We start from the raw sequence: 14,462 nt of genomic DNA on the forward strand, positions 1-14,462 counted from the left end.
ACTGATTCCCGCTATCCAGGAGGCCCCCACTTTGGGTCTCCCGCAGCGTGCGCCGGTTTTGAGTGACGTTTGGCCCCTTGCGGCACCTGTAGCGTCCCTAGTTACCGGACCCCTAGTAACCACCTCCCCAAGCAAGGAGCCATCGGGCGCCTACGGCCGCGCCGGCTTCCACGCCCCGGGCCAGCGCGGGCGCTCAGGCCTCGGTGGCGTGGTGATGGCCGCCTCACACCGAGCAGCGAAGGTGGCGGCCAGCAGTCTCCAAACCCCGGTCAATCCCAGCACCGGAGCGCGGGTCACCCATTACGAACGCAAAGACCCCGTAGAGTCCCTGTCGGCGGCGGCGGCGGCGGCGGCCTTGGAGGAGGAGGAAGAGGAGAAGGAAGAGAAGGAGGAGGAGGAGGAGGAAGAGGCAGAGGGGTCGGCGCGGGCGCCGGTAATGCAGGGGCGGGAAGTGGGCTGGGGCTAGGCCCCGGGGGATGCAGCTGGAGGCTGGTCGGCGACCCCGCTTGGTGAGGCGCGGGCTGGGAAACGCGCGCCCTGTCCAGATCCTCCCCACCGGTGAGCCTGGCCCACCACGTTCTCTGCGCTCCCACGGAAAATACTCAAAACCAAGGCGTTGAAAAGTCTTTTAATTTTAACTAAAGAGATTGTTGTAAAAATTTCTTGGAGAGCATTTACGTTAGTCTGTTTCCAGAGAGTGAAAAGTACAGAACTTTACTCCTTATGCCCCAGCATCTGTTGGGAGTAGATATTTGCTTTTCTTTTTTTTCTTTTTCTTTTCAACTTGAGGAAAACTGTTCTATCCATAGAGGATAACCCATAAAACGCAAGTGAATCAGCTGTGCTGTCAGGTGTGTTTTGTTGTCATCTTGATGTCTTGGTTATTAGTGCATTTTAATACACTAAATGAGAGTGTATTAAACTCTCAACTCTTGTTGCAGAGCACAGGGTACATGAGAGATGATGTTTAAAACCAGCAAGAGTTCGCTGGGTAAATCAGGCAGATATAGTTAAGCCTCCAGAGAAACAAATTACTGAGGTTCCAGTGTTTCCACACTGCTCTTAAGGGTGGGGTGAGACAGCTTTTTCACTGATCAGTGTCAAATGTGTTGTGACCACCTGTCTACCAGGTAGAGAGTCAAGTCTGCCATCTGCTCTATTCACTTAAAAGATGGGAGCCTTGAATTTTAACTAGCAATCTGCAGACATACACCTCCTTGACCCCAGTTAAAGATTCTTAATACCATTTGTCCAAAGCTTCTCAGATTCAAAACATTGTGGTCTAGGGCTAATAGAAATTACTGGATATTTTGGAATTCTAATCTCTTTAATCTACACTAAAACTGTTAATGAGAAAATCTGTAGCAACACCTTTTATGGGCAGTATTTTACCAACAGATAAACTACTTGAGGTTATCCAGAGTAAGGCAGATGGAGACCCTGAACATGAACCAGGGTCAGTGACCTAGGACCAGATTCATTCATGATAAAGCTTCCCCTCAACACAAATTTCAGGAGCCAATGAAGGAGGCAAACTGATGTTGGAAAAAGATTTGAATGGAGAAAAAGGATTTGGAGTCCCGGGTTAGGATCTGTTCATTTGCGAGTTGATATTCAGAAGTAACTTCCTTCAATCTCAGTTTCGTTATCTGTAAAAGAACTATAATAACTGTCTTTCTTGTCTCACTGGGCTCTTATGAGAACCAAATGAGAGAGTATGTCATAGCTAAAGGACAGTTTGTATAAATTAGTAATAATAATAACAACTGCCAGTGGGACTGTTATTTGAACAACTCTCGCAAAGATTAAGTTCTACTTTGGCTTGCTGTGGTGGAGGAAGCAGTCAGTTCTGTAGTCACAGGTATACTTCCAGAGTGCCCTGGTAAACTGCAGATTTGTATGAGAAACATCACCTTAGGAGAGGTTAGTTTAATGAGCTAATTTCCAAGGGGCATGGTCCTACTGAAAAAAAAAAAAAGGAAGCTAAGTTTGGAGTTTGACACTGTTTTGAGACCACTGTACTTGAAGGATCCAAAAGCAAATCTGGATAAGCTGCCACTGTGGTAGGCCTGATGGTCAGAGGACATGGGGTTGGCAGACAAAGCACTGAAAAGCCAAGAAAGAGAGTGCAGGAGCCAAGCTTTGCCTTCTTCACAGTTTGGCTTGGTCTCCACCTTGGGTTTTTTATTTTTCTATTTATTTGTTTTATTTATTTATTTATTTAGGCTGCATTGGGTCTTTGCTGTGGTGCACGGGCTTCTCATTGTGGTGGCTTCTCTTGTTGCAGAGCACAGGCTCTAGGTGCGCGGGCTTCAGTAGTTGCAGCACGCGGGCTCAGTAGTTGTGGCACACGGGCTTAGTTGCTCCGCAGCATGTGGGATCTTCCCGGACCAGGGCTCGAACCCGTGTCCCTGCATTGGGAGCGCAGAGTCTTAACCACTGCACCACCAGGGAAGTCCCTCCACCTTGGTTTTTTAAAGGTTAGTTTGTCTCAACTTCGTCATCTATAAGATGGAGTAAACTCAGCTTACCAGAATCACCACACAAAATTGATTAGAGAACAAACTGTCACAGTAGGCCCCTTTAAGTCCTTTGGTTTGCCAAAGCAACCCCCCCCCCCCCCGCCGGCTCCATGCACACCCCTTGCAGGACTCCATGCCCATATAGGGCACTAAGTCATATTTCTTGAATCTAGCCTCAGTTGGAGATATCAGTTCATAGACCTTGCTATGGGGTTGATGATGACATGGGTAAAGCACTATTCTATAATTCACAGTTAAAATTTCACTGACTTTCCTAATGGGATGGCCTTCTCTTTTTCAACAAATATTGAGCATTTATTAAGTGCCAGTCACAGACTATTCAGTAGTGAATGAAGCAGACATAGCTTATGTCGTCACAGTGCTTCCAATTCTGATGGGGAAGTTAGACAATAAAAAATGAACAGTCAAATGATTATAAGACAGGAAATGTTGGGAAAGAAATGAACAGGTTACTATAATTTAAAAAAGAAATAGGAAGGAACCTATTTCAGTGAGTTAACATTTAAGCCAATGCCTGATCGATGAGAAAGAACAGCCATTTGAAGAGTGGGGGTGGGAAAAGCATTCCAGGCAGAGGGAGCGGCACATGCAGAGGCCCAAAGATAGGAAGAGAGAGAGTTTTGTGTGATTAAGGATCTGAAAGAAAGCCAATGGGACTGGAGAAGAGAGAGGGGGAGAGGGGAGGGGATGAGTTTGGAGAGGTAAGGAGGGCCTTGTAGACCAAGGTAAGGAGTTTAGTGTTTAAAGCAGGTGCAGTGAGAGGTCCTTGAAGACTTCTAAGAGATCTGACATGTTCCTATTTACATTTTAAAACGATGACTCTGATGGCTTTGTGGAGAATGATTGGAGGGTTTGACAAAGAAAGGAGACTGGGTAGGAGGCTCTTGCAGTAATTCAGGTACCAGAAGTGGTGGCTTGGACCTAGAGCCCAGGGGAGATGGCAAGAAGTGGACAGATTGCATAGGACTTAGATTAGATTGGATGTGAAAGCCAAGGAAGAAGAAGTCAAGAATGCTCATTCCCACGTTTCTGGTTTGACCAGCTGCATAGAAGATAACGTCATTTACTGAATTGGGGGTAACTTGGGGAGGAATAGATTCAGGGGCTGAGTGGGAATCAAGGTTTCAGTTTTGAACATGGTAAATTTGAGATACCTGTGAAACTACCAAGTGAAAAGATGTAGGAAGCAGTTGGGCCTATGAAACTGTAGTCCTGTTGGGTGTGGGATGGAGAATCTCCATCTGGGAGTTTTCAGCATTTTTGAAACACTGGATTAAGTCACTTAAGGGGAAAGTTCAGAGAAAGAAGAGAAGGGGCCTAGTATAGAACTCTTAAAACCCTTGACATTTAACAGTCAGGTAGAGAAAAAGGGGGCAAAAGAGATTAAGACCAGCTACAGTGGTAGAAGAATTACTGCAGGGATGTGGAAGTTTCCAATTCATTGGTTTCAATGCTAAGGGAAAGGGGCAAATGCTGCTAAGAGAAGGACATTTCATCCCTGAAGCAGGAGGGAAGGAGCAAAGGGGCACAAAGGCAGGCAGTTTTGTAGATGGGAAGATGAGGGAACTTCCCTCTGATGGGTTTTTTTTACTGAAGAAATAAAGGAATTATCATGGGCAGTTGGGATTCGGGGTGGGAGCGGGTAGAAGAGCAAGGGACAGGTAGGCAGGATCTCTGGGGCAGTGTGAGAGCCACTTCCAGAAGGAGCACGGGAGGTGCCAGGCAGACCAAGTAGCCATGAGAAATTGTTCATTTTTTAATTTAGTATTAATATTCACAAAACATTCTTTTTCTTTTTTTTTTTTAAGTTACATTTTAATTATAGAAGTAATACATGAACACATTCTCCTTTTAAAATTTCAAATGTTATATCGTGCTTGCTTTGGCAGCACGTATACTAAAATTGGAACGATACAGAGAAGATTAGCACGGCTCCTGTGCAAGGATGACATGCGAATTTGTGAAGTGTTCCATATTTTTATAAAGATGTTAAAAAAAAATGTTATAAATAAGGCTTAGGCCCTTTTAACACTTCTCCCCTCAAAATGAAAATCTGGTTCCCCCCTCCCTCCTCATCAGTAGCCACTGTTTTGAAACTGATATATATTCTGGGCTTTTTCCTGTCTCCTGTGTACATAATATTTTAATATATGTTAGCATTTTATAGATACATATTGTTCTGCCACTTGCTTTTTTTCTCTTATGTACATTTCGATCTGCCTCATTCCTTACAAATCCATTTAATGCAAAAGATTTTTTAAATAAAAATTCCATAATTGTAGATGATAGTAGATCGACTATAACACAAATAATTATGAGTGCTGATTACTAATGAAGCAATATGTGTTGGAAGGAGACGTCATCTAAATGGGTCAAGCCAATCTAGGGAAGATTATCCTCTAATCTAGTGGCTGCATGTACAACAACATTCCACAGAAAGCTCAACAATTAAAGGGAAAGGGTGCTATTTTAGGCTCTTGGAAAATAATGTCCTTGGCCTAGATTATTTGAACTACTAAATGTTTCCTTCTGTGTGGAGACAATTTAAGATGAAATTAGAGTTGGAAGTTGCTTATTAACCATTTATCTGTTTTGGGTAAAACACTGTGAGATCAGTTTATCCAAAAAGTTCAGGCTAGTGTTACCAGTATTAAGCTGAAATGGAATGGATACTGTGCAAAAGTCAGTGCATAAGTATAATTATCGTTTGCCACATCTCTTCAGAAGCTACTCATCCTTCTGTATCTTTTTCAAACAGTTTTTCCAGGTTCAAATAAACTTCATCCTTTCTGTGAAAATGATTGTTATAAGGCCTTCTTTTAAGGAATGTTCTAAAAGAATGAATGGAGAGCACGGGGATGCTTTTGCCTAAAAGCGAGTCTTTGGAATATCCGCTCTGTTTCAATGGTAGTTTTTGGAAAATAAGCCCTTTCCTTAATACTCAGTAGGATATCACTCTTGAGCAGCCAATATTTCTTTGATTCAGTCTTTATGAGGGAATACCTGTCCTCTTCCCTTGGGAGAAACTTAATATTGTTTTAGCTGGACATCCGCTCATCCAACAAATACTTATTGAGCATCTGCCATTGGCCAGGCACTTTTCTAGGCACTGGGGACACAACTGAACGAAGCACACAAACGCTTGCTTCTGTGATGCTCAGTTTTTGGTGGGGGCAGGCATCCAATACACAAATCAGCAGAGATCAGTTGGTGGTGAGTACTTATGAGAGAAAGCAGCAAAGGGAGGCTGACAGTGAGTCAGGGGAGAGGCTGTAATTTCAAACAGGGTAGTCAATGAAGGCCTTGCTGAGAAGATGACATTTTGAGTGAAGGTCTGAAGGAGTGAGCAGGTGGGCTGTTCAGATATCTGGAGGCAGGGAGAGGGAACAGTAAGCCCTTGAGGTGATCTTGCTGATTCTGTGAGCTTCGGAAAAACTGCAAACTGGAATCAGCCGCTGCTGCTGGAATGAGCTCCTGCTGCCCGGACGAGGAACCCTGCTGGGGCGGTACAAGCGGATTAGCAGATGGAGAACTAACAGGAAGGAATAAGTCCCTGCTTCCTCCTCCAGCCTTGCAGTTTCCCTGTAGCCCCACTGTTAGCAGAGTCTAGCGGGAAGCAGCTGGCAAAGCGGAAATGTGGTTTGCAGAGTCCCAAGCCCAGCATCACATAGCACGGCTTTGGAGCTGAGACAACGGTTTAACACCTGACTCACATACTTTATGTATCATAAAGCTGAAGTTCAAAAGGCTAGGGCCCACATCACATGGCTAAGAAGTGCGGAACCTAGGCATGAATGAGAATGCTGACACCACGTCTGTAATCTTTTCCCCACGCCAGGAGAACGCTCCAAACTGAAAGTTACTTAACTTTCATCCAACCCTTTCAGCTTTGAAGGGTTGTGAAGGGGCTGAAACCAGGTGACCCATGAGTGGTCAGGAGCCAGTGGTAGACAAGAAACAGAAACCACCACCTGCTTGCCCTAACCTCCCTTTCCAGGCTTGCTTCCCAAAATGGCTTTATGCATTTTTACTTTCCTTTTAGCCTGCAGCTGTGTGCATGTTGCTTTCCACCACGCACCACCACCCCCATCCCCGCCACTTTTGGTAACGTCATTTCCTTTGGAATACCTGTTCCTTCTTTCCCCATATATATTACTTTCTGTGATCCTCCAGATTCTTCCATTCGTTGACTCAGCCCAAATATCACCTTCTCTAGGAAGCCTTCCCTTATCTTCCCAACTCAAACCAAACCAAAGCTCCCTTCTTTTAAATACCCTTATCACTTTGTTGCTGAACTCAAGTTTGTGTGCCCAATGCACACTGAAGCCAAACAAACCAAAATAGTGGAGTTTAGAGCAGAGAAAGGTTTATTGCAGCCCCAAGCAAGGAGGATAGGCAGCTTGTGCTCAAAAAGCCCAAACTCCCCTGATGGGGAAGAGTTTTTATAGGCAGAATTGGCGGGGAGGGCTGCAGGGTGTGTAACCTTCCTCTGATTGGTTGATGGGGAAGTAACAGGGTGGTGTTCCAGGAATCTCAGTCATCAGCCTTCTGGTTCCAGCCAGTCTGGGGTCCATGTACTTAGGCTCAGCCTAAAGTTACCATCCTCCACCTGCGTTGGGGTCTTAGTTCCTGTAGAAGAACTCAGAGATTCGTATCAGGTTGTTATGTATATCCCTTGAGGAGGAACCAGGACCCTCCACTTTCCTCCACTACTGTTTCTTGACTGCTTTTCCTTTGTTTCTGCATTCCCTCACTCCTCGAATTAGTAACTGTTTGAATCTGCCCTTTGAAATGGGGACACAGAAAGACTTCTGTGCTGAGGAGGACCCCACAGGGTTCTGCTCAGTTTCAACTAGATCTTTGTATCTCTCATGACCACTGTCCATTTCATGTTAGTCCTCCTGTCACTGCTTATTTAGATGCTGGTGTTTGCCAACATTTTCATCCTCAGGTTCTTGCCTCTCATTGCCCACAGGCAGCCTTATCCACACCCAAGGCTGCACCTGCACTTCTGTGTGCATTGCTGGCTCCCATATCTCCATCTCCAGCCCAGCCTTCTTACCAGGTCTCCAGACCTATTTCCCCCCCCTGTTTCCTGTACATTTGGCTGCCCTACTATCCTCTCACACTTCATGTGTCTAAAACAGAGATTAGTTTCCTTTCCCTAAAATACTCTTCCTCCCTGTATTCCCTATATTAATGAATGGAAGCCCCGTCATCTACCTAGACATACAGCACAGCACTCCAAACAGAAACCTTTTCAATTTCTTGCCCACAGTCCAGGCTATTATCAAGTTGATGATTCAGCTTCTTAAATCTCCCAAGGCAGCCTCCTTTCTTGTGTTGCTGGTGCTGTTCCCTAATTCTGCCCTTAATACCTCTAACTCGGACTCTTGCAGTAGCCCATCAACCGCGGCCAACCTTGCTTCCCTTCACTCCACCTCACTTGCTACCAGAGAGTCCTTCTGAGTATTACTGACCATGTTGCTCCTCTGCTCACATCCTTTAAGGCTCGTGTTGCCTGTGGCTTGGCCCCCTGGACTCTTGGTACTCTTGGTTGGGGCTTTTTTTTTTTTTTAATATTTATTTATTTATTTTTGGCTGTGTCAGGTCTTTGTTGCAGCACGCGGGATCTTTCGTTGCAGTGCACAGGCTCTTCGTTGTGGCGCGTGGGCTTCTCTCTAGTTGTAGTGTGGCACAGGCTCAGTAGTTGCGGCACGTGGGCTCACTAGTTGTGGTGCCCAGGCTTAGTTGCCCCGTGGCATGTGGAATCTTAGTTCGACCAGGGATCGAACTCACGTCCCCTACATTGGAAGGCGGATTCTCAACCACTGGACCACCAAGGAAGTCCCTTGGTTGGGACTCTTGACTTGCCTTTTTCACCTTGTTTCCCACAAGCACAGCATGCCTGTTCCTTCCTCTTGTGGCTAAAAAACCCTCCTGCCCTTGGGAGGAGTGTGGTGTGTCTTTGGAGCCTAACAGACTTGGGATTGGATCCCAGCTCTACTGCTTACTAGCTGTGTGACTGTAGGCAGATCACCTAACTCCTCTGAGCCTCAGTTTCCTCACCGAGGACAGAGTACCTGCCAGTTGCATCATCATGAAGTAACATGATGAATGTTCTAGCACTGTGCCTCAGTTTCTTTGTTTTTCACTGTTTCCCTGCTCTGGCAAACTTTGTCCTTATGCAGCCTTATGTCTCCAGTCTGGCTCACCTCTGCAAATTTTGTCTTTTCTTTCCCCAGTCAGAATTATGTATTCCTTCTGTGAATTCTCATGGTGTCTGATAATGTAACATACATGGTCACTCATCTATCTACCTGCTCAGCTGGGAGCAACTCGTGGGCAGGAATCAAGAGTTCTGTCTCATTCAGAGTCTGCTATCAATTATTTATCTACATGTCCTGTCCTAAACTAGCTGGAAGCTTCTCGAAGGTGGAGTTTTCATCTGATTTGTATCTTTCAGCAGCTAGCTGAGTGCTGGGTGTCTCTAAATATTGAATGAATGAGGAAATTAACAAAGTACTTATTCCCACAGCTAAGAAGGTAATGGTGAAGAGCACATACAGGAACAGCAGAAGATATCAGAAAATTCTCTTAATTGAGTTGTATGACTCATAAAGCAATTCTCCAATTTATTTGGTAATAAATTTCTGCACACTTGTTCTACTGAAGGAAACTTGTTTTCCTTCATGTGTTTTCTCTAAGTTATCCCAAGTGGTAAAACACTGGCCTCCTGTACACCGTTTTTAGCCCATTAAAATATTATATCTATAAATATTATATACAACTGATTCTTCTGAATTTTCCTGTTGGGAGACGCTACTCAGATTTATTTTCTAGAGTCTTATCAGATTGGATCTCTAATTTTCCATGGCAAATATGCTTTTTCCATTTTGAGTCTATTTCAGGCAGTAAGCTAAATTTAAAGCCATGGTCAGCAGCCTTTTATGCATAGTATCATAAATAATTTCAGTTGTTTCTCACCTGAGAAAATATAAACTTTTTATATTTCTGGAGAATATGGGGTTTTACCTCTTTAGTTGCCTCAGTTAAAAGAGCTTTGAAAGGTATGCGAAAGGAGTGAGGGGAAAAGATCAGTCATGCCCTTCTAGGCATGTATATAGAATACCCACCCCATGTGTTCTTGTTCTCTTGTCACCCCACAGTCCCCGTCACCATGGGAGCTACTGCTCTTGGTGCCCACGGGAGCGGCTATTCTGGAAGTCCCTCCCACCTCCTCCCAGGCCCTCCTACTCCCTCCTGAGGTACCCGCCCCGCCTCCCGCACCGTCCCCCTGCGGACATCCTGGAGGGCTTTTCCCTGGCTCCTTGATGAGCCCCTGAGAACCTTGTTGCCTCCATTCCCGCATTCACCTGACTTTTCTGTTCCCCGCTCTTCTCTCCATTGGAACACCCACCCTTGGGGCCCACACTGCAGAGCCCAGCTGTGGGCTACGGTTGCTTGGTTTGCAGCCCGAGGAACTATGTTCTTCATCTCAGGTAAACCTACACTCAGAAGGAGGCTTTTTTTTTTTTTTGGGTGCCAGACTTTTTTTTTTTAACACCTTTATTGGAGGATAATTGCTTTACAATGGTGTGTTAGTTTCTGCTTTATAACCAAGTGAATCAGTTATACATATACATATGTTCCCATATCTCTTCCCTCTTGCGTCTCCCTCCCTCCCACCCTACCTATACCACCCCTCTAGGTGATCACAAAGCACTGAGCTGATCTCCCTGTGCTATGCGGCTGCTTCCCACTAGCTATCTATTTTATGTTTGGTAGTGTATATATGGTTACCCTTCCCCCTCCCCATATCCTCAAGTCCATTCTCTAGTAGGTCTGTGTCTTTATTCTGGTCTTGCCCCTAGGTTCCTCATGACCTTTTTTTTTTTTCTTAGATTCCATGTATATGTGTTAGCATACGGTATTTGTTTTTCTATTTCTGACTTACTTCACTATGTGTGACAGACTCTAACTCCATCCACCTCACTACAAATACCTCCATTTCGTTTCTTTTTATGGCTGAGTAATATTCCATTGTATACATGTGCCACATCTTCTTTATCCATTCATATGTCGATGGACACTTAGGTTGCTTCCATGTCCTGGCTATTGTAAATAGAGCTGCAATGAATATTTTGGTACATGACTCTTTTTGAATTATGGTTTTATCAGGGTATATGCCCAGTAGTGGGATTGCTGGGTCGTATGGTAGCTCTATTTTTACTTTTTTAAGGAACCTCCATACTGTTCTCCATAGTGGCTGTATTAATTTACATTTCCACCAACAGTGCAAGAGTGTTCCCTTTTCTCCACACCCTCTCCAGCATTTATTGTTTGTAGATTTTTTGATGATGGCCATTCTGACCGGTGTGAGATGATATCTCATTGTAGTTTTGATTTGCATTTCTCTAATGATTAATGATGTTGAGCATCCTTTCATGTGTTTGTTGGCAATCTGTATATCTTCTTTGGAGAAATGTCTATTTAGGTCTTCTGCCCATTTTTGGATTGGGTTGTTTGTTTTTTTCCATGTTGAGCTGCATGAGCTGCTTGTAAATTTTGGATATTAATCCTTTGTCAGTTGCTTCATTTGCAAATATTTCTCCCATTCTGAGGGTTGTCTTTTGGTCTTGTTTATGGTTTCCTTTGCTGTGCAAAGGCTTTTAAATTTCATTAGGTCCCATTTGTTTATTTGTGTTTTTATTTCCATTTCTCTAGGAGTTGGGTCAAAAAGGATCTTGCTGTGATTTATGTCATAGAGTGTTCTGCCTATGTTTTCCTCTAAGAGTTTGATAGTGTCTGGCCTTACATTTAGGTCTTTAATCCATTTTGAGTTTATTTTTGTGTATGGTGTTAGGGAGTCTTCTAATTTCATACTTTTACATGTACCTGTCCAGTTTTCCCAGCACCACTTATTGAAGAGGCTGTCTTTTCTCCACTGTATACTCTTGCCTCCTTTATCAAAGATAAGGTGAACATATGTGCATGGGTTTATCTCTGGGCTTTCTATCCTGTTCCATTGATCTATATTTCTGTTTTTGTGCCAGTACCATACTGTCATGATTACTGTAGCTTTGTAATATAGTCTGAAGTCAGGGAGCCTGATTCCTCCAGCTCCATTTTTCTTTCTCAGGATTGCTTTGGCTATTCAGGGTCTTTTGTGTTTCCATACAAATTGTGAAATTTCTGTTCTAGTTCTGTGAAAAATACCAGTGGTAGTTTGATAGGGATTGCATTGAATCTGTAGATTGCTCTGGGTAGTAGAGTCATTTTCACAATGTTGATTCTTCCAATCCAAGAACATGGTGTATCTCTCCATCTGTTTGTATCATCTTTAATTTCTTTCATCAGTGTCTTATAATTTTCTGCATACAGGCCTTTTGTTTCCTTAGGTAGGTTTATTCCTAGATATTTTATTCTTTTTGTTGTAGTGGTAAATGGGAGTGTTTCCTTAATTTCACTTTCAGATATTTCATCATTAGTGTATAGGAATGCTACAGATTTCTGTGCATTAATTCTGTATCCTGATACTTTACCAAATTCATTGATTAGCTCTAGTAGTTTTCTGGTAGCATCTCTAGGATTCTCTATGTATAGTATCATGTCATCTGCAAACAGTGACAGCTTTACTTCTTCTTTTCTGATTTGGATTCCTTTTATTTCTTTTTCTTCTCTGGTTGCTGTGGCTAACACTTCCAAAACTATGTTGAATAATAGTGGTGAGAGTGGGCAACCGTGTCTTGTTCCTGATGTGAGTGGAAATGGTTTCAGTTTTTCACCATTGAGGACGATGTTGGCTGTGGGTTTGTCATATATGGCCTTTATTATGTTGAGGAAAGTTCCCTCTATGCCTACTTTCTGGAGGGTTTTTATCATAAATGGGTGTTGAATTTTGTTGAAAGCTTTCTCTGCATCTACTGAGATGATCATATGGTTTTTCTCCTTCAGTTTGTTAATATGGTGTATCACATTGATTGATTTGCGTATATTGAAGAATCCTTGCATTCCTGGGATAAACCCCACTTGATCATGGTGTATGATCCTTTTAATGTGCTGTTGGATTCTGCTTGCTAGTATTTTGTTGAGGATTTTTGCATCTATGTTCATCAGTGATATTGGCCTGTAGTTTTCTTTCTTTGTGGCATCTTTGTCTGGTTTTGGTATCAGGGTGATGGTGGCCTCGTAGAATGAGTTTGGGCGTGTTCCTCCCTCTGCTATATTTTGGAAGAGTTTGAGACAGATAGGTGTTAGCTCTTCTCTAAATGTTTGATAGAATTCACCTGTGAAGCCATCTGGTCCTGAGCTTTTGTTTGTTGGAAGATTTTTAATCACAGTTTCAATTTCAGTGCTTGTGATTAGACTGTTCGTATACTCTATTTCTTCCTGGTTCAGTCTCGGAAGGTTGTGCATTTCTAAGAATTTGTCCATTTCTTCCAGGTTGTCCATTTTATTGGCATAGAGTTGCTTGTAGTAGTCTCTCATGATCGTTTGTATTTCTGCAGTGTCAGTGGTTACTTCTCCTTTTTCATTTCTAATTCTATTGATTTGAGTCTTCTCCCTTTTTCTCTTGATGAGTCTGGCTAATGGTTTATCAATTTTGTTTATCTTCTCAAAGAACCAGCTTTTAGTTTTATTGATCTTTGCTATTGTCTCCTTCATTTCTTTTTCATTTATTTCTGATCTGATCTTTATGATTTCTTTCCTTCTGCTAGCTTTGGGGAGTTTTTGTTCTTCTTTCCCTAATTGCTTTAGGTGCAAGGCTAGGTTGTTTATTTGAGATGTTTCCTGTTTCTTGAGGTAGGCTTGTATTGCTATAAACTTCCCTCTTAGAACTGCTTCTGCTGCATCCCATAGGTTTTGGGTCGTCGTGTCTCCATTGTCATTTGTTTCTAGGTATTTTTTGATTTCCCCTTTGATTTCTTCAGTGATCACTTTGCTATTAAGTAGTGTATTGTGTAGCCTCCATGTGTTTGTATTTTTTACAGATCTTTTCCTGTAATTGATATCTAGTCTCATAGCGTTGTGGTCGGAAAAGATACTTGATACGATTTCAGTTTTCTTAAATTTACCAAGGCTTGATTTGTGACCCAAGATATGATCTATCCTGGAGAATGTTCCATGAGCACTTGAGAAAAATGTGTATTCTGTTGTTTTTGGGTGGAATGTCCTATAAATATCAATTAAGTCCATCTTGTTTAATGTATCATTTAAAGCTTGTGTTTCCTTATTTATTTTCATTTCGGATGATCTGTCCATTGGTGAAAGGGGGGTGTTAATGTCCCCTACTATGATTGTGTTACTATCGATTTCCCCTTTTATGGCTGTTAGTATTTGCCTTATGTATTGAGATGCTCCTATGTTGGGTGCATAAATATTTACAATTGTTACACCTTCTTCTTGGATCAATCCCTTGATAATTATGTAGTGTCCTTCTTTGTCTCTTGTAATAGTCTTTATTTTAAAGTCTATTTTGTCTGATATGAGAATTGCTACTCCAGCTTTCTTTTGATTTCCATTTGCATGGAATATCTTTTTCCATTCCCTCACTTTCAGTCTGAATGTGTCCCTAGGTCTGAAGTGGGTCTCTTGTAGACAGCATATAGATGGGTCTTGTTGTTGTATCCATTCAGCCAGTCTGTGTCTTTTGGTGGGAGCATTTAATCCATTTACATTTAAGGTAATTATCGATATGTATGTTCCTATTCCCATTTTCTTAAATGTTTTGGGTTTGTTATTGTAGCTGTTTTCCTTGTCTTGTGTTTCTTGCCTAGAGAAGTTCCTTTAGCATTTGTTGTAAAGCTGGTTTGGTGGTGCTGAACTCTCTCAGCTTTTGCTTGTCTGTAAAGGTTTTCATTTCTCCATCACATCTGAATGAGATCCTTGCTGGGTAGAGTAATCTTGGTTATAGGT

General features: G+C 42.7%; 1 protein-coding gene across 7 annotated transcripts in view; it reads left to right on the forward strand.

Annotated features, from left to right (window-relative positions):
• Positions 1-118: 118 nt before the first annotated feature.
• FAM161A (FAM161 centrosomal protein A) overlaps positions 119-14,462 on the forward strand; it is a 31,696-nt gene continuing 17,352 nt past the window's right edge. For all 7 annotated transcript variants that reach the window (XR_014235113.1, XR_014235114.1, XM_082358134.1 and 4 more), the window contains exon 1: positions 119-433. Coding sequence is in view for 5 of the 7 variants with exons in the window: in XM_082358134.1 (XP_082214260.1) it covers positions 215-433 (219 nt within the window). In the remaining 2 variants the exon portion in view is untranslated. The remainder of the gene's footprint in view (positions 434-14,462) is intronic.

Source organism: Balaenoptera borealis, assembly GCF_965194805.1.
Source record: "Balaenoptera borealis genome assembly, chromosome: 15".
Classification (NCBI taxonomy): domain Eukaryota; kingdom Metazoa; phylum Chordata; class Mammalia; order Artiodactyla; family Balaenopteridae; genus Balaenoptera; species Balaenoptera borealis.